Source organism: Harpia harpyja, chromosome 13, assembly GCF_026419915.1.
Source record: "Harpia harpyja isolate bHarHar1 chromosome 13, bHarHar1 primary haplotype, whole genome shotgun sequence".
In the NCBI taxonomy this organism is placed as follows: domain Eukaryota; kingdom Metazoa; phylum Chordata; class Aves; order Accipitriformes; family Accipitridae; genus Harpia; species Harpia harpyja.
Window position 1 is genome coordinate 28,248,746 of NC_068952.1, and position 20,826 is coordinate 28,269,571.

The window sequence follows — 20,826 nt, forward strand, 5'->3', positions numbered from 1 at the left end:
GGAGTCTGTGTAGTACAAGGCCAGAAGTGTGCAAATAAGGACAAAAAACTTGCTTCCAAACTCAGCTCATTTTCAGAGGCAAACCACACCCTCACAAAGCACAGAACCAAAATTAAAAAAGCACATGAATCCCAGCCAGATTGCATTCCTTTTAATCATATTCCTGAAGCTGGAGGCTTCAGCTACACAGAAATCAAATGATGAGTTTTAGCTAGCTCTGCACAGAACAGTTCAATAATCATTCAGGTAAAAAGCACCAACAGCTGGTTCCTGCACTGATGCTCAAATCTTCATGGTTCTGTGATGGTTCCTTAACTTGAACACAGCAGGCACCTGATCTGGATCCTTTTATCTGTACAAGTCCAATGCTAACCTCCCAAGTTAATAAGCCCTCCCCAGCATATAAGAAAGAGCAGTGCACTAAAGGCATGCAAGTGACTCTCCAAAAGTCCACTCCACCTTGCATTAATGCCACAGGACTGGAAGCAATTCCCTGACGCTGCCTAGCAGCTTTTAATTTCTGTATATCCTCCACAAAATCCATACTACTCAAGGTATCTAAGGTAATAGTTGACTGGGTAAGTGTTGACAGTACCTAAATACTAATATCGCTGAACAGCATTTCTCCTACAGAAATTAACTATTTAGTTTATATTATGATGTAGTATCATACATACTGATGATGAAAATCCCCGAGCAAGACCAGTAACAAATGAGCCAGTCCCTTTTCACAACAGCTTGTAAACAACACAGACAAGAGTGAGGAAGAGAAGGAGACACACAACAGGGAAGAAATTGTTTCTCAGGGTCAAACAGCACTGGAACAGAAACAAGGACTGGTCTTGAAGCTTCTAGTCCTGTGCCTTTTCCACTGGAATATTCTCACTAATCCAGAATACTAATTTCAATGCACGCTTCACAAGCATAAAGCTAGATGCAGTCTACACAGCCTTTTGCTAAGTGCTGGCAGTAGTTCTACTTCTCAGGCTCCTTGGAAGAAAGAATGCTGGTGCACAGCATTGGCAGACATGATCCACACCTGAGGGAAAAGAAACTGAAACAGACCATTGAGCATAAAGCTAGGCTAAGAGTTGGAAGGAGAAAAAAAAAAAAAAAGACAACTATAATACGTGTAGTTCGAGCAATTCTAGACTAAGTCAGATGAACAATCCCATGAGTTCACTTTTTAAGCTTCAATGCCTATATTTCTTTAAAAAAAGAACAATGAAAAGTGATGAAATAAGTATTTTTTTAATCTTCACTCACTTGAGGGAATGGCTCTGCTGATGCTAGTAGTACGTTTTCTGGTTTTAAATCACAGTGAACAATATTCTTGAAGTGTAAATTCCTCAAAGCAACAAGTATCTAAAAAAAGGAAAGAACATTTTCAGAACTATTCAGAGCGGATCAGAAGTGTCAAAAGCCACACACACTAACCAATACAGTAATTTGTATCAACACAGTCTTCAAGAATTAACCCTTATATACTGTGCAAGTACTGTTTTTTCCAGCCTATCAAGACTTGGAACTGATGGGTTTTATTTTCCTTTGGGTTTTTTTTTTTCTTCCCTTCTCCCTCTGTCTTTTTGAATGCTTACTGTTTCAACATGCATCTTTGGATGTCCATAATGTTATGTCTTGGGAAAGAAGGGCAAAACAATTAACATAATTACCATTCCAAATTCTTTCCACGTTTATTCAACTTTCATTAGATGTGCAGCCCTCCATGCTGTCTCCTTTAAATAACAATACAGAAAACCCCATCTCCAAATTTTATTCTCCCATAATTGCAAAAGACAAATCTAGCCTCTCCTCTCAAAGGAGAGAGACTGAATGCCAACCTGAGTGACCATGAACTTAGTTATTCGTTCTGGAAGTCGACTTTTCTCACTGGAAAGAATCATCTCTAGCATATCCCCATGCAGCTTTTCCATCACAACAAAGACCCGTTCTGGGGTTTCAAACATACATTCCAGGTTCACAATCCCGGGGTGGTGCAAATTCTAAAAATAAAGTAGTACATCACTAAAATAAAACAGTATGAAATATCCTGAATTACACAGAAATGTTGTACCACAAATCAAAAAGCAGTTAAGTGGAGAGTTAGAGATGAAAAAACAAAATGTCCGAGGCAAGAAACTAGCTTGAAACAAACACTAACCCATGAAACATGCCAATTATCACTACTAAGACTAATTTGTTTTAACACAAATTATCCCTAATGATTAATTTTACAGTTGATACACTCAGTAGCTTGAGTACAGAACATGCAAGAGTAACAGTCATAGATTGAGAAGCCAGTAGTGGAATACAGCAAAAAATAATACAGAGTTTCCTGCTACTTGAGGGAGACAACATGGAGCCAAAGTACACGTCTTCAGTGGATCCCTTATAAGGGGTAGATACCACCCCCAAGTTACCAACTCTACCAAATACTCAGGAATTCCCACTCTTGTAAGATTCCCTCTTACAAAGAGACTCAGGAATCACATATGCAGATCTAGAAATCAATTCAGAGCACTTACACACATTACAAAATCTCATTAATGGCTTATTTGAGACAAAACTCCAATGTGATCCAAAAATACTTCTGTACCTGGAGAATGGCTACTTCATTACGAAGCTGACTTTCCTGTTTAGTTGGAAACCTCATCTTGTCAATGACTTTGATAGCCACATCTCTTCCAGTCTTCCTATGTTTTCCTAAACAGAAAGTCAATGTCAGCCATCAAGAGGTAGAAGCAATTCATAGCTATAAAATATTACAGCAGAAATTTCTTTTTGGGGAAACAAGTATATTCCGTACAAGTGTACAATATTACTATATTGATATTTACAATTGCAACTGGTATATGAGTAACAAGAAGTGATCAGCCTTAACAGGAGTGTTGTAGATAAATTTAAACTAGTTACTACTCTGCTGTCAGGTATGCACATTGACATTAGATGTATTAGGTGAAGTTTTTGCTTGTGCAAGGGACTCACACATGAGCAAGTGATACCAACTCCCACTCCCTACTCCCTCTCTTCTGTAAAAAAGTAACAACAAAACCATTCAAGGCCAACGTGAAGAAAGATTTGCAAGTCTTCTCCAGTGGTTTCATACTTTGCTGGGCTCCACATGCACAGGAAATTAGATACCTAATACTCTACAGGACCATGAGAGTAATCATGTGCCATGAAGAACAACACATTAAGACCCAAGGGCAGCCTGTTGTGATCAAAAAGCTCTAAAAGGTTACGGTAAGAAAAAAAAAAAAATGTGCTGATAGCACCAAATACTATTCCTTGCTGCAACCTGCATCAGCTACATGAGAAGTATTCTGCAATACACAGATAGGATGTTTCAAGGGCTGAGTAGCTGTAATTGCTTATCCAGCTTCTCCACAGCTGCTAAACTGACTTCTATCACATTCACATCAGAGTGGTTAATGGGATCACACACTGCAAAACCTTGATAATCTAAGACAATTAATACTAAACTAATACAGAACAATAAGTCTGCACCAAAGGCAAAATGTCATTATCTGCTCAGTGAAGGGTCTGGAAGCCATTTTAGAAAAAGGCACGACACACACAGCTACAGTGCAAGCGGCACAGAGGACTCTACTGGCAGTGCTATGGGGAGCCCAGCTACACCTCGCTAACCACCCAGCCAGGCCTCACCCGCTGCTCTGCGGTCAGCACTGGTGAGCCAGGGCTTAGGCAGAGCATAGGAATTGCTCCAAAGGCTGCTGCGCCAAGAACTACCGCACCTGCCTTAAACATCCTAATGAACAAAGGGGCAAAACCAGGCTTATCTCTACTGGATGAAGTAAGGCAGTTAATGGAGACATCACTCAAGCTCCAAAAGGGTTTACAAGGTTACCAAATAGAACTAACAACTGGAGAGCAAAAAATAAATTTTAGAAAGATTACATTAGTCCTAAGGAAAGCATACACTGTATAATGGACTGTCACAGGCAGCAGCATAAAGCCAGAAGTCTCAAAAGAGAGATCTGGGGAGTTCTGTCATTTTGTCTGTAACAAAGCAACAATTTTTAGGCAAAATATTAGAAATCACAGCAGCCAGCTATAATTTAAATAAAACCTTAGATTCAGGGAAAATTACTCTGGCTGCACTAGACATCAAATTATATAGAAATGTAGCAGAAATACCATCAATTATGAATTAGATGCAAAACCTAGAAGACAAACGCTAGGTTGCAAGAGAACATAAAGCAAAACCACCAAACTAACAATACACTTAACTACAGAAGCTAGACTAGAGCTAAAAATTGAACATGAAGAAAGACTAACAGAAAAGCAGCTTGAAAATTCCTTTTCCTAAGTAAAACACAACCAACCAGGTTTCAGTGCAAGTTTTACATCAGTAAGAAACTGTCAAGAATATTTTTTTCTGTCTCCATTTTTCAGAGCCTTCAAAACTAACCAAAATAGGAAAAGCAGAGAGAAACTGTTCTCATTGAAAGAAACAGGAACTGGATATCAATATTGTATAACTTCTTGATTTACAATTTGTAAGTGTTTGTTGAGAATAGCGGACACACACAAATACCCCCCACAACAATGGAAGCAACTTAATTTTACCTTTTTTTATTTAAATAAAAGGTTTTGTTACCATTATTTCAGTAAGCCTACACAAGTAGGGAGAAGCCAATATTAGAAGTCACCAGATCTAGTCTCCCCAAACACCAGCAACAATTAAGCAGTATGCAGAGCCAGGAAAAGAATAGTTTTTTATATTCTCTTTTCTTGCTCTTTCAGTATGCATAGCCTATATATTTTAAGGCATCATTAAGTGAAAAAAATTAATATAATAAAACCCTTTTATAAGCTTTTATTATGTTTATAAGCATTTATAAGCATTGAATCATGCAAAATACCAAGCTGAGATTTATCTAAAAGGCAATTTAGGAGAGTACATATAGAAATAAAATCAAAACATTAAAATACTTTCCACATTTGTGCATATTCTAATCATAAGAAGGGGAGCACACTTTGATTCACACTATGCTTTAAGAAATACAGAGGGGAAAAAATAGACCTCTCTGAAGAGTGATGTAAAACCAGACTATCAAACTGCATTTCCATCAAGCAGTTCAGAAGTAATAGAGAAAAGTTTTTAACTACACAATTGGCACACAGAAAAATCATAGCCACAATACCTCCTGACTAGAAAGACAACATGACAGAAGCAGAAAGGTTACCACTTTTAAATCATTAGTTATCACTTTCTCTTTCTTTCCAGATTTATGGTCTGTGGTTTTCTCAACTCTTGAGATACAATACATGGGATTAAAAAAAAAAAAAAAAAAAAAAAAGAGAAACAGAGTTCATATGATGCATTTCTAGTATTTGTTCTTTTTGTGATTAATACTATAAACAAGTTACATGTTGCAATAGAAGTTTTTAAAAACTGAAAGTGATAAAACTACAATTGAAACATAAAACTGAGACCTCTTGACAAAGAATTCCTTCCTCTACTTTATCCTGCTGACAGAAATTTGTAGAGAAACTGTTTGCATAAAATACATCAATAATATGTTTGCATAAATACTGTCAAACCATAAACTAAAATATGAATTTTTCTAATTGCTTGTAGCTACACCTCTCAGATATCATTAAAAACAGGTATAACTGACAACCTCCTTAAATAAGTGACTTCTAATACTGTATAATACAGATAACAGTGTTAGAATTTGCAATTAAAAAAACCTTAATCGTTAACCAAGGCCAAATTCAGACTAGAGATTGCTTTGTATTTAACTGTGGTCAAAATGCAATGCATATTCTAAACCAATTTTGATGCCAATGCAAAACTCTAATTGCAAAAAAGGAATTGTAAGAAATACTGTACATAAAACTGCAGAGAGACAAAGTAATCCAAACAGAACTTTTAACAAGATAAACTTCACCTAGACATTCTAGATACAGCTAAGCAAATACAAAAAGGCTCATTATATCAAGCAGACAGACATTCTACCTTAATAAATGCATAATGGAATCTAATGTAATTTACCTCCATATACAATACCAAACTGACCAGAACCCAGCACTTCATCAGCAAATATTTGGTACACAGAGCTGATATCCTAATGCATGAAAAAAAGAAATCACAAACATCAGGAGTAATCAAAATGTTCATGAGCATATTAGTTAGTACTGGCTAAGCTGTATTTACATTTGACATCAATCAAACTCTGTAAAGGGTGCCACCATTGCCCTGAATGGAGTGGAAAAAACACAACAAACTTTTCCTGAAAAGGATCCACTTAGCTGCAGTATAAGCAGGGACATACATTCATACAAACTAACAGCTGTGTCAGGTAAGTAGATTACTTCCTGTATAGAACACAGACTTCTTTAGCTACAACACCCTGGTGTTGCTTTCTCATCCAGACACTGTTACTACCAATTACTTTGTAATACCCAGGCAAATGAACACCATTATTACACAATGCGCATGACTTACCACATTCTCCTGGACTTGGCAATTTGAAACAGAGATGCTTAGAGATAACTCTTCTGCAATAAAGAAGATATAACTGAGTAAGTAAATAGGAAGGGCAGGCTTTTTCTAGTAAAAAGGGGAAAAAAACAAAACAAAAAACCTTTACTGACTTCTAACCCAGTCATGGTGAAATGATTTTGATTGATATTCTGCAGAAACATCATACCCTGGAACTCAGATTTCACAGATTGATTAGATAAACAACCCTGAGAGTTTTGCTGGAAATATTTGTCTATTTTTGTCATATCACTGATTACAAAAATAGTAGAACAGTACGAGTGTGTACACAATAGAGAGCTGGAAAACCAAAAGCAATAGTAATGTCGCAATTGTATCAGAGTTCATTAAACTACTAAGAATTTCTGGTCGTAATATAGAAAAATACAGGGAAGAGGACCAGGAAGATCCCTTATAGTCAAATGAATGTGGTTACTAATTTTCTGTGGCATCAAGGTATACGGAATTAATGCATAAGAAAAGGAAACAAATCAACCGAAGCAAGTAATAGAAGACCTGATAATTAAAAGAGCAATAAACCCCATAATATAAAGAATCTTTGTTTCACGGATGAACTACAGAACCATATCAATCTTTGGAATAAAAGAGCACATCTAGGAAGTGTAATTTGCAAGTAAAAGCACCAGATAAAGACACAGAATTTTTCAGCCTGCAGCAGATGTTGACACGAAGTTGTCGTTACAGGAGTAACATTACGATGCACGGACAAGAAGAGATACGTCAAGGAAGGTTCCTTTGACTTCCAATACAGAGGTGAAGCGTCTCAGACAAATGGACACCTATCATTTGTTAACTTCAAAAAAAAAAAAAAGAGAAATGTAGAACAAATTCACCTACAAGGTGGAGAGAAGATATACTATAGATTTACTATCACTTTGAAAAGAGCCTTTATCACCCTAAGAAGAGCCTTGAGCTTTAAAAACATAATTTCAGAAAACAAAGAAGAGGTCTGTATCTGATTTTTGCCACCTGTGCTTTATCTCAAAGAAGGAATTTACAGACTGAAGACAGCAACAAATACTAGTTCTCAAAGACATTCTGAATACCGCATCTGAAACATGAACTGGAATTACAGCCTTGCATATTTCTACTGATTATTGACTATAGTCAAGTCTGTATTGGCATAACACAATGAAAAACAAGGAAAAAAAAGCAGACAAAAAAGTTACTAAGGTCAACACAAACTGCAGCAAGGTTGAAACAAGGTAACTAGAAAGAGAAGATACAGCTTTTGAAACTGTTCAAAGAGAACACACTGAACCCTTCTCCATAGATGGCTACAGAATACAAAATATCTAGTAGGTAGAGATTGAGTTACTCCTTCCAAATAAATCCATTTCTCTAGTGTCTGAAATGCATAAGAATAAGGGCTGAAAAATTGTCACTTCCGAAGAAATCAGTAATGCCAGGACTTAATATGTAATCTATACCAGGTAACAGCTTACTAATCTTCTCTTTCTCATTTCAGCTCACAAACATCCCACAAAGAAATATCCCACCCCAACCACCAGGTACCAGGTCAGAAAGGACTCTTTCCCACGGGTCAGACTGGAAGAGCATCCTCATTTCTAGCTACTTTCTGGCCAGAGCGTGGTATAAATTGACTAACTAGTATCTTGTGGACATTTTGACACTACAAATTCCCTGCTGCTGCAAGAATTTCAAGCACTAGCAATGTCTCCCTCCTCTTTTGGTCTTTTCATTTAAAAGAACATATTTGAGGCTTTGGGGGCTTTGTTTTTTTAACTAAAAGTCTAATTTTCTTAAAGACTCTTGGGATACACTTCATGGCTCACAATGTGTAGGAATAAGAGGGATGAACGGACATTTTGTGGGCTTTTTAGAGTTTAAATACCAACCTGAATTGTCTAAGGATATGCAAACGCCACTTCACAACTCATGGTAGTTTCTTATACTTCTGCAATCCTAAACATACTGAAATACTTCCTCTTTGTATCTACCCCTGCAGCCCTATTCCCTACCACTAACAAGTTTTAATATAAAAATGTTCTTATTTATATCTGAAAAAAATTTGATTTTGGAAAAAGCAACTGTCTTTGCAAGTCTCTCAGCAACAGTAAGCCTTAGGTTCTAGAAAACAGAGAGAGCTTTTGGAACTAAGAATTTAATATCAAAAGTGGCATTTTACATATGTGTAAGGCCAGTTATGAGGTACCATCTTACAGGTATGTTTCTTCACTGTAATTAAATACAGATACCAGTACTGGCATTTCATAGTTTACCATTTCAGACCATGGTTGTATTTTCAGAAAGTGCCTTTACCTCAGACTAGCATTTACAGGTTCTTAACTGTTGCTGGTGCAGAATAGCTGGATATCAGAGACAGAGAAACTAATCTCAGAATCTGCTGCAAAAAAAAATTTCACTAAAAGATTAAGGAGTAACTGGAAGATGAAACTAAAGAATGAAAGGATAAATCTCAGTACAGAATGTGAACGAACATCATTGCGAGGAACAAGAAGATGTCTGAAGAGAAAGAACACAATATATAGTTTAGTAGAGCATTGACAATGAATATGATCCTATGCCAGAGAAAGAAAGGGAGGGCAGGTGCATAAAAAGAAGAACAGGGTACTTTTTATTACTACCCACAGCTCAGCTAAAGTTCTTTCCATCGCTGGCAGTATTTACATTGCATCACTAACTCCTTTTCTTCTCCTTAGCTACTGACATCTCGCAAATTAAAATAAAGGGGCTAACATCAAAAAGCATCCAAATTTAGTTTTTTCAGAGTATATGTATATAATCTGAATTTATTTATTTAAGTATATTAGAAATATCTAAACTATGGTCCCTTTTTATATCCAGCAACTACGTGGGAGTTCTTAATGCTCCTACAATAAAGCTCTGCAATATGCATTCATATTGTAAATCTGATTCTTAACTACTACTTCCTGCTACAACAGATTACAGGATTTGCCCACCCTCCACAAACCTGAGTGTCACTTTTTAGAGACTTGTGGAAAATTATGGACCTAATTCAGCAGAGAATAGATAGACAATACTTCACTCTAAATAACCACTTTTCTGAAAGGAATCTCTACCATTAACAGCTTCAGAATATGAATAATAGTGCCTTGTCTGCCTGCTTACTGTGATCTTTTCCTTGTCCTGCAGCAGTGCAAACGCTAGCTTGAGGAGTGACTGGCATCAAAGCCTGACGAATGGCTTTCTCCCAGCCCTGAGCTACGTCAAGTCCAACTCCGGTGGCAGCAAGAACAGGACTGTGATGACTGCTGCCATTGTTTTCGCCAACAAAGTACACCATCGTGTCAGTGATGATCTCAAAACAGTATGGGTTGCTGCCCTGCACCACGTTTGAAAAATCTCGAGGCTGAGTCACCTGGAGAATTTCTGAAAGTGGAATCTCCTGAAGAAAAATATTAAAGATTAAAAAATGAAAATGCACATAATATTTTAATATACTGATACTCAAAACTTAAAATTGTTTGCAAAGAAATCAAAGCAAATATATCAAAATACCAGAACACCAAGCTTCGTAACTAACGTCAAACTGCATGACCGTTGCCCGCCCAGTTTTCTGAATTCCTCTATACAAGCCTAGAGAGACTTCCAGCCCCACCACAGTTCTCTCTATACAACTACTATTTTCTACTCAAACTGCATTTATATTCAGCACGAAACATGCCCCCACAGCATACAAATGCTGCACAACTGTAAAATGACCGTTTTCCCCCTGTAGTTTACACAGCTTAGCTAGAATAAAACATGACAGGGGAAAAAAAGTGAAACGACAACACGAAGAAGAGGATGCGGTTATATAAGCTAGTCAATAAGCACTGCTTCACATATCTGAATTGTTTTGGGTAAAGATTCTCTTTCATACAGATATTAACAATTTCTACTGACTCCTCTACCTTGTCAGTTTAAGATCATGGTACAAGCAGTACTAGAGAACAGATCTGAAGGAAGAAACGGTTGCAAGTTCACACTAGCTGGAGGAGGACATTCCACATACATGGGAAGGTGTACAGGTGCATGTCACTTGCAAGAGTAGTGAACAAGCAGGTGAACACCAGGCTGGCATTAGGGGGATAAAAGACAGTAGCTGATTACGATGAAGAGCAAATAAATGTAAAGGCAAAAACTGCGAATGACTCTAACAGCAAAGACAACCTGAGATTTAAGCAGTTAAAAAAAGGGGTGCAAAGGGGCAAGTCAAAGGACTAAAAGCAGTGACATAACGGAGCAACAAGCAAGGAACATATTTTACCAGCTGTGTTTTGAATGCACAGGGCAATACAAGTATCAGAGAGGTCTGAGAAGAAGAGACTGCACTGGTCAAGATAGGGATGAAAAGGATCTGGGCAAGTTTAGCTGGGTGTACAGAGAAAAGGCTTGATCTTAGAGATGTTATAAAGGAAGAAGCTGCAAGATTTGGACCCCCACCTAAAGGTGTAAGACAAGAAAGGGAAAAATCCTGTTTATACATTCGAACACATTTTCTGAACATTCTACCACTGAATACATTACTATATTAACAATATACTAAATTTATTGCTAAGCTTTATTTATATAATGCCAGGCTGCACAGTAAGTTTTCCTCTAAATCTTACTTGCAACTTCCAGTTGTACAGTTGGGAATAATTTAATTTTGGGAACCTCGAAATAAAATACATAAGCATGCAAACTTTCAGTCACCACTTATAGAATACAAAAATCCTAGCCTTCATTAGACTGGCAGCCAAACAAATTCTCTGGTAACTGTGAAGAAAGCTTCATATGCTAGGTAATTTGGGAGAACAGTACATGTAAAATGCAAGGAGTGACATACTCAAGGGGATTAGAACAGCAGCTGCAAGCAACTTCTCAGAGTTAGTCTTGGTCCTTCTCACTTATAAGCTTCAGCCAACAATTAACCTAATCACAGTTTTGATTAAAAAAAGATGGGGAAAAGGAGATAACACTTATACTTGCTCACAAGTAGATTTCAGATCTATAAAACACTAGTGCCACATAATTATTAATCATCATTAATTACCTTGTAATACTTTGTTCCAGATTCATTTTGAAATAGCGTGAGGCATTTGCTGTCCAGTCTCCAGTAATGTCTTTTTCTCTACAAAATGCACGGTACAATAACATAAGGAATAAATCACTGTTATGGCTTTTGTTATCGGATTATTTAAATGAGAAATGCTCTAAATTACTAAAATAATCAATTAATGTTAATCTACAGTTGCATCTTAGGCTAGATACATGAAAAAATACACTTTGAGAATAAAGATTTTTTTTAAATTCAAGAAGGCTCAAAAATTATTTCCACAAACCAGAAAAAAATATCACTTACCTTACAGTAATAGGAGTGACAACAGCAGTTATCTCATACAGGAAAAACACTTACCTAAACAGGTTTCACTCCAGGTACATGTGCTCACAAAACCTGAATTATTTTAATTTAGTAACAATTGTGGGAGTTATGCTTTCTCCCTGCATGGCCTCACACCAACATTGCCAGGATTCAAGGACTGAGCAAGCCTAACAAGTCCTTAATTCTTTTGTCAACACAGAATTCTAGAAGGTCAAAAGCACACAGTGGCAAGACAGATTATGATTCAAGTGGACAAAATATCTCGGGGGGAAAATAAAATAAAATAAAAATCAAGACAGACTAAATAGCCATTTCCTGGAAGTCTCCACCAATGAAAAATATCTTCTCCAACAAAAAGTAATATGAATAAGCTGTTGCACATAAGTGTCTTGTAATTTTAAGCAGAAAAACATTCCTCAAAACAAAGCTTTTAGAAAGCTAATATGGTTGTATGGACCTAACTTCCTTTGCTTGTACCATGCTCATATAGTTAGAAACCCATTTTCATTTTTCTGTGGCAAAAAAACAAGATCCTTAACTCTGGCCTAGGATGACAAAGTTTGAAACATAACACAGTAGAGCTTCAATCACTTCAATCACGGGGAAGCTAAGACTACCTGTAGGAGTCAGACAAAGAAAGCTAGGTCATGAATGGATTTAACTATATGGAATTTCCAGGCAGCACTGAATGGAAACTGGGTGAAAGCATAAGGGTGAACCTGTCCTTTAGACATATATGCTCTTTATTAAATCATGAATCAGGGAAGACTTTGGAGGGGGGAATTAAGGAACAGGTTGGTAACTCACTCAGAGATTCAAAATCTGCCCATACCCTATTCTGAGAAAGGATGGGCTCAGAGTGAGGAAAAGAATACAGATGATGATACAGAAAATTCTCATTATAAAGGGTGAAATATCTTGTTATCCAGAGTCAGCAAAAAGCATACAGATATTGCTGTTAAAATGAACTTTGTCAGAACTGATAGAAAGCCCAAGTTGTTTCAGGAATAGGAAATAGCCTGATATTGCTGAGAGCAGAGTGGTCAAGGGAAATAGCCGATGTTGTAATGCCTAATACAGAAGTCTCCTCCCACCAGGAAGCTCTATGAGATCTTGCATGGCTGAGGATATCTTGCTTTGGGCAGAATACTTCACTTCATTTGAACTGCCTTTTTAGGTAGATGTCATCTAGGTAGTAGCCAGACTGACAGATGAAGAAAATCAAACTAAGCTAAGGTGTACAATCTGATCACCGTTCTATGAGGAGGTTCAGTAAAGTCCATGGAAAAATGTACTGGTTGTACTGAAAGATTAAATCAGAGCTAAATACTAGGTCGGCCCTCAACAGTTCTGCTAGAACTATTCATCTTTGTCTGCTACCTGGCCTTAGTTTTTCCATAGCCACTTGATGATAATTGTGTCTGTTAAGTAGCCTTGGCTGGAATCTCATCTGAAATATGCTAGACACTTATTTTGGTTTCTGATAAATACATCTAGGTATTACAAAACTGTACCTTAAAGAAATGTTTTGTAAGGCAGTTTCTGACAGACCACTTGCAGTGGTCTGTTTAGTTGACAATCACAAAAAGTAAAAACACTACAGTAACTTGGTGACTAGTATCTCCTCTCAGCTCGATTTCAGTAGAACTTAAATAACTTTGCTTCTCTAAATTCCTGAAGTCCCCTTCAATCAGACTCCTGTGTAGAGACAATGCAAAAGTATTTATGCTGCCTTTCATGAACAGTCTCAATATGACACACTGTGCTTCACGAGATCTGGGAACTTCTTGACTTCATCCTTTTCATTCATCTACCAAAAGACAAGAGTATTCACTCCCTCCCATCAGACAACTCTGCGGAACCCAGTTATTCTTCCTTACCTTCCTCCTCAATACACAAAATCAAGGAGCTTGCCTAAGAAGGTTCAATTAAGAGATCATTATTGGTAGCACTGGAAACAAACAACATAGTCTTTTTGGAGGATGCCTGCATACCCAAGGACATACAGTCAAGCCACAACTCTTTATTCCACTGACATCAAGAGGAATAGTGAGTTTGCGGGGGATGGTGTTCAATGCTGCTTACTTTTAGATAGAGTGAATTGCTAGAGGAATGAAGGGCTCCCATATCTACAACAGACATTTACAAACACCTAGATTATTAGAATAATAGCGTCAGCCATTTCAGTACTCATCGTTTTATAATGATTTCCACCTCTTCCTGTAGTAGAATAAAAACACTGATACAAATATTTAGTTCAACTGCTAAACAGAAAGAAGACATAAGCAAATTATTCCAAATCATCTCAGGAAAGCTGAAATTTTAAACATGCAATTCATTTGAGACAATTTAGAGATGCTTCTCCTTCTTAAAAGGGAGAAGGAAAAGTACTGTTGAACCATCACATGAAGAATTTTGAATAAACTACAGTTTCTCCTTTACACCAGATTTCTTTATAATGAACATCATGGCTAAGTTCTTTCAAATTATACTGTAAATCAGAGTACTAAATAAGATAAATGAAATACACTGGATTAAAGAAATAATTTAACTTAACGTAGGAAGAAACTAAAGTCACTGACCAGATTGTCTCTACTAGTATAGTGGACCATCCATCCTTCCTTCACCATTGTACTGCTCTTCCTCTTTGTGTGCTTGATTGACTGTACAACTCTCATGAGAGGAATATTATTGCTTGTTGAAGGACTAAAAAAAGATAGAACAGTTAATATTTAACAAGGTAAAATACAACACTACTGCAATTATACTACACATTTAGCCCATAATTTTCAGGAACAGGCACCTTTTCTTCCCATACAAATTTCATTGATAGATGAAATTGATAAGGTATCTGAGCTCCCACTAGCTCTCCTGGTGCAGGTATTGCAGTACTTAAATTACTCTACGGAACACAGAAGAAACGCACTGGAATGAGGACACCTACAGAAATCATCCTCTCTCAAAACAATTAGCTGAGACTGCTGGTCGTAATCCAGCATAAAAATATGATTAACATGAGCATCACTATTATTTCCTCTTGTCTGTGTAAGCTGACTATGCTACTTCTTAATATTGTTATTACACTAATGAAGGTCCCTACCTAAGCATACTTTCAATTTATGAAAATACAAACAGGGGTATGTTAATTCAAATCACAACTGCACTAAAAAATTTTATCAATGCTCAGGGATATTAACTGTCCTGCAGACAAGGATTTTACAATCTCTAATATTCTGACAGAGTCATTAGTTAAATATACAGGTTTCAATAGCACTGAAAATGGAGCAAAGCACTCAGTTGCCTGCTTAACACCAGAGCTCCTACATGTGACACTAACAGAAACATTTGTAAATACACAAAATCACAAAGTAGATTCAAAACCAAAAATGTAAGGATGCTTTAACACAGCACACAGTTACACTGCAGAACTGGCTACCACAGGATGCTGTACATGCCAAAAACTTTTATTGCTTTGAATGCCATTAGAAATAAATGGACCTAGAGGTGGAACACAAAAAAGATGCTACTTACAACTCAGGAATTCCTTGAGCTATAAATTGCTGAAAGTTGGGAAGGTATCACTGTATTCTCTTCCTCACATATTTGTTATTAAGCTCTGAGCTAAAACAACCTTTAGTTTGACCTAACACAACTACTCTTATGTTACTAAGAATGACTTAAGAAAATCAGGATGACACTATTCAGAATAATACAGAAGGTAAAAAGACCAAACTTGGTTAAAGAAACTATGTAACAGTTATCAGCCTGAAGACTTCAGAAAAATCACATTCAAGATCAATAAAGTAAACTTCTGCCTAAAATGAATATAGACTATGATATGAAAATTAAAATATCTCAAGTAACTCCTTTTAAGTCAACACATGCATAACAGTAACTAAATTAGGCTAAAATCAAAGACCTTAGCCATGTTAACCCATAAAAGTCACCATGTTTTGATAATCTGGTTTTATTTCTTTGATAACAATCATAGCATAGCACTTTTTCCAATTAGAAGAATATGTTTCAGATTTTCTTGCGACAGGATAACTTTACAAAGCATTTTCAAGTTCAAAAAAACCCAAAACCAACCACAAATGAAAAAACAACACTTGAAGCAGTAAACCTCAGCTAATCAGAAATTATTTACTCACAATACTGAAGAAAGTACATCCAGAGCAAAGAAATACAGCTTATGACTTACCTGATGGTTTTGACAGCTTCCTCATCTTTGTCTCCATCAAGGTCAGATGGATCCATAAAGAAGATTTTGTCCTCTGGAGGAGAGGGCTCTTCAGCATCATCTAGACCTCGACTACCATCACTGTTCATTTCACTGCTATCAACTTCCATTGGCATGTCCAAGTCCTGGCCTGGGCTAGCAGGTTCTGGAAACAACACAGGATTCAGATATTTCAAATACACAATTAAAAAAAAAATCAAAGAAAACAAAGAAACAAAAAAACAAAAAAAATTTCTTCTTCATTTCACATTTGTGCAAGTAAACATAAAAGTACAATCAGTATATACAAAATCCTCAAGTTTCTGCTAAATGGTGCAGAGTATGCTAATGGACATTATCAATCTGGTTTTGCTAAATGCCAAGGCAAGAGAGACCCATCTAAAAGAAGAATCATATTGAAAGAAACGGAGCGAAAAGCTTAAGGTCTAAACCTGAATCTCATTAAGTAATTCTGTTCCACAAGTAATCAGTACAAAGTAACCTCTCGATGGCTAGAGATGACCCAGAGAACTACTCCTGTGCAAATGAAATTCTCCGTCAACAGAAACCCAACTCTGTTCTCGCTGCCCTTGTAGCCCATAATAGCAAAAGTAAGAGAGAAAAGGGGGGCTGTGGTATGGCAGGAAAAGAGAAAAGCAGAACAGATCTTACTCACGTCTGACTCTCTGCTGGCAGAAGTTTAAAGTTTCCAAAAGCTGTACAACTTGCACTGTGGAAAACTAAGAATTAAGACATACAAATACCTTCATCTGCAGCCTTTTTTTTTTTTTTTTTTGGTCTGAGAAGGTTCAATTTAAGGGTGGGAGAAAGAATGAAAAATAAATGACTCGTTATGTCCACGGAAGAATTCTATGAAATTGTAGCTCCTAAACTATGTGCCCTAGCACTTAGCATCACAAGGGTAGTGAAAGCAGGCTGCAGCAACAACGTGTTGCACACTATTGTTCATGGCCACCAATCTCAAGACCCAGGCAAGAGCCTTGAAGCTGAAGAAGGCAGGCACGAATGCATGCGATACACTGTGCAATGGCAATGGACCCACTGGCTAACAGGGCTGCTGCCCAGGCCTCTGAATCAGGTTATACAGTTTGGTGTGATCTGCTGCATGTCATCAATTTTATTCCCCTCAAAATATGTGTGCCAAGGATCAAAATTTTGGGCAACACAATCACAGAATGGTTGAAGTTAGAGGGGATCTTTGGGGGTCATCTGGTCCAACAACCCCCATGAGCCCATTTCTCCAGCCTGTCGAAATCCCTCTGGATGGCAGCACAACCTTCTGGTGTATCAGCCAGTCCTCCCAGTCAGCAGCCAGCTTGCTGAGGGCACGCTCTGCCCCATCATCCAGATCATTAATGAAGATGTTGAACAAGATTGGACCCAGTATTGGCCCCTGGGGTACACCACAAGTTACCAGCCTCCAACTAGACTTCATGCTACTTATATCACCCTCTAGGCCCATCCATTCAACCAGCTTTCAATCCACCTCACTGTCTGCTCACCCACCCATATTTCATCAGCTTAACACTGGTCTAAAACTCATAAGACTAAACCTTCTTCCACATACTATTCCCCACCTTCCGCTTTCAACTCTGTAAGGTCTATTCAGAAAACAGTCCTACTTAATTGAGGTTTCAAAAAAAAAAAAAAAATAGAGTGGGGTTTTTTGTTTTGGTTTGGCTTGGTTTTTCCTTTCTCTTTTACCTCATAAACTGCTGGACTAACTCTGGCCACTAAAAATCATGGATATGAGAAAGTCACAAAAAATGGTACTTGTCTTCAGATATTAACATTTTAAAATATATATTTCATGGTGAACAATGAGCAGACTGGTCACAACAGATACTTAATTTTTGTACATTGAGAAGGCTTCTTCATTTTTTATTTCCTTTGAGCAATCTCAAGCAAAGCACACTGTACTTGCCAACACTGATTACGTAAAATTAAATTCACCAGAGTATAAGTTTTACAGTGAATCTTTTTAATTGTCAGCAATCTCAGGTGAAAAAACTGGGAAGATAAAATAAAAAGACATAAGATATTCAAAGATGAGAGAACCAAAAGCTAATGCATCTTGTTAAGCCTCCAAAGATCTGTCAGTATTTGAAAGTGTGTTTCTCATCTTACCTCCATTGAAAATCACCTCTCCAAGACAGTCTCTAGGTACTTTAGATGCACAGCGTTTGTGACAGTTGAATCTGCAATCTAAAATAGAAGATAAATAAGCCCATGATACCAGAATCTTACTCCTACTCAAACACTAACATTCTATCATTCACTACTTCCATCACAAGCTTCAGTTCAGATTCATACATTTGCATGTAACTGAAGACAGTACCAATGAGGTCACCTCCAGAAGGAAATTAACAAACTTGTCCTGATGTCACATGTTGATTTGCCCCACCACTATTTATTATGTCAGCACTTCCCCTTCCAGTACAAAACAATTTTCTACTTCTCTAGCTTTCTCTGTAGTTACTTTTTCCATTATGACGTATTTTTTCCCATCCTCTCATCTGTTCCACATCCCTTTTTCCATTGCTATATGATTCAAATGTCTCATCTCTACCATTTTTCCCCACCTGCTGCCTAAGACTTGCAGCCATCAGAGCCTCTAGTTTCACACACCTGTATCACAGTGCAAATATGCTCTGCAGTAAATCCCAAAGTCCAGTTTCCCTATCATTCAGATTACAGATTTGGCTGAACACTGAAGCTCCATTTCTGCCTGCTGACACAAGGCAGACAGAATAACATTATGTCCAGATCTGGCCTGATGTGGAGATGGAATCTAACCTGGATGTGTGCCATTTCTGCATCCGAGGTATCAGATGTAGCCTACTGAACAAAGTCCAGCATACAAGATTAGTGGTGTTAACAAGAATTTCCTTTATTAGCAGCATCGCTGTAATTTTCAACTCTGTATCAACATCATGAATTTCAAAACTCCCTACTGCCCCCACAACTGTTTTCAAACTGCTAATGTAGCCCCTTTCTGCTATCCAAAGAAAGCTCATTGTGCTTTTCTTGTGCCCAGACAAGAGAAAAATCATTATCTCCCCATTTTTACTAGCAGAGAAGCCAAACCCTGGAGCAAAATACAATCCTGTTCAGCTTCTGAGTGCCTACAAGGAAGCATCCTAGGAGACCAATGAACTGTCCGTTCTATAGCTCTGTTTTCAGTCCATATTATGGAATATGGTTACTTCACTAGTTTGAAGGGGGCTGGAAGAAACAAGAGACATTTCAAATCTTACCAGGGAACCAGAAAGACTAAGAGCGAGTCCATCCTAATAAATAAATCTAGGTCCAGAAACATTCTTGAGTACTGCAATGCAACTCTCTAGTAAACAGTTAGAAACATCCCCTAGCATGCTTTTGGCCCACAGCATTAGCACAATCCCAAACAGTTCTCAGGTCTAGTTCATAAATCAGAGCATCCCATGAAATTGTTCCCAACAGGCAGTCTGCATACAGCCACCCAGGCTGGGATGCTAAGAAAACTTGTTCATGAGCACGGATCATTTTGTCCCAGTTGACCTCAGTGTCCAGGAATGTTCCTGGGCACACTTAATTATTACCACAAATATAGCCTTAGTATCCCAAAGATCATCCTCAGAGTCCAAGTAGAAGCCTGGATGAATTCAAGAAATCCAGGGCTCTTACAGGTACTCAGGAACATGGGACTGCTGAAAGACCCCAAACTTTGGGAATGTGCACAAGGAAGTCAGTGGGAAACCTTAAGAATCTGTAGGAGAAAGCAGTATGAAAATATTTTGATTGTTTGATATCAATTCCTGATATATTAAAAATACATATAGGATCGTACTGAATAAATGGAGGCCTATTAATATACTTATTTCTGTCCTATGCATATACATAACATTTCTCTAGACTTGTTTTCCATATAGAAATCCTATCTTTATCCAGTGTCATTCAATTCCCTGAAACTGATGTGGTAGCCCCATTTGTTCAGCTGGATATACAGTCACAACAACTGTATATGGTCCGTAGCATCAATATGTTAAAACTGCAAAGCATCTTTTTCAGGCTTCATTATTTATGTATTACTGACAAAAAAAAAAACAAAACCACAGTTCAGGATGCAGACTTCAAACAGACTACAAAGACTGCAAATTAATAAAAGAGAGAAATGAAAGATAAAACTAATTCCTTACTTACATGAGACAGCAGTATTTTTAGTCAAAAGAAAGTTAACACAGCTATAAGCTTACAAATTTTGCTCTCCTCTACTAAAGGAAATTGAAAATATATTAAGTGACCTCTTTCAAAATGATGACCTTTGGTACTCATGTTTGACAAACTCACATGAGAGAAATGGAAAGGCCTCTCCATATTAATGTTTATCATTAATCACTACAGTTTTCTTTCCTGCAACAAAGCTGACAGATCTGCACTATCCAGCAATAAAGAGCCAGAAGATCACAATGTCATAGTTATGCCCTGGGAACTGCAGGGAAGAGCCTGAGAACTGAAATCATGTGTCTTAACATATGCTAAATAAAAACCATGCAGCTGATGAAGCCTAAGCTAGTGCAGGAAAGGCACCTACCTGTGTAAATGTTTTTTTTTTTTTCAAAAGATAATAACCAGTATTCTGTACTAGAATAAAAAAATGAAAACTTACAAATTCTTTAGTGATGAGTCTAGAAGACAGACATCGAACAAAGGGAAGTACTT

At 37.3% G+C, this 20,826-nt stretch overlaps 1 protein-coding gene across 3 annotated transcripts in view; it reads right to left on the reverse strand.

The window, feature by feature from the left end:
- Positions 1 to 20,826, reverse strand: part of PRKD3 (protein kinase D3) — a 49,808-nt gene that overhangs the window by 5,658 nt on the left and 23,324 nt on the right. For all 3 annotated transcript variants that reach the window (XM_052805211.1, XM_052805209.1, XM_052805210.1), the window contains 10 exons: positions 18,253 to 18,330; positions 16,087 to 16,270; positions 14,468 to 14,591; positions 11,556 to 11,633; positions 9,647 to 9,923; positions 6,476 to 6,528; positions 6,023 to 6,095; positions 2,597 to 2,703; positions 1,842 to 2,003; positions 1,267 to 1,365 (listed from right to left, as the gene is read on the reverse strand). In XM_052805211.1, the coding sequence (XP_052661171.1) occupies positions 1,267 to 1,365; positions 1,842 to 2,003; positions 2,597 to 2,703; positions 6,023 to 6,095; positions 6,476 to 6,528; positions 9,647 to 9,923; positions 11,556 to 11,633; positions 14,468 to 14,591; positions 16,087 to 16,270; positions 18,253 to 18,330 (1,235 nt within the window). The remainder of the gene's footprint in view (positions 1 to 1,266; positions 1,366 to 1,841; positions 2,004 to 2,596; positions 2,704 to 6,022; positions 6,096 to 6,475; positions 6,529 to 9,646; positions 9,924 to 11,555; positions 11,634 to 14,467; positions 14,592 to 16,086; positions 16,271 to 18,252; positions 18,331 to 20,826) is intronic.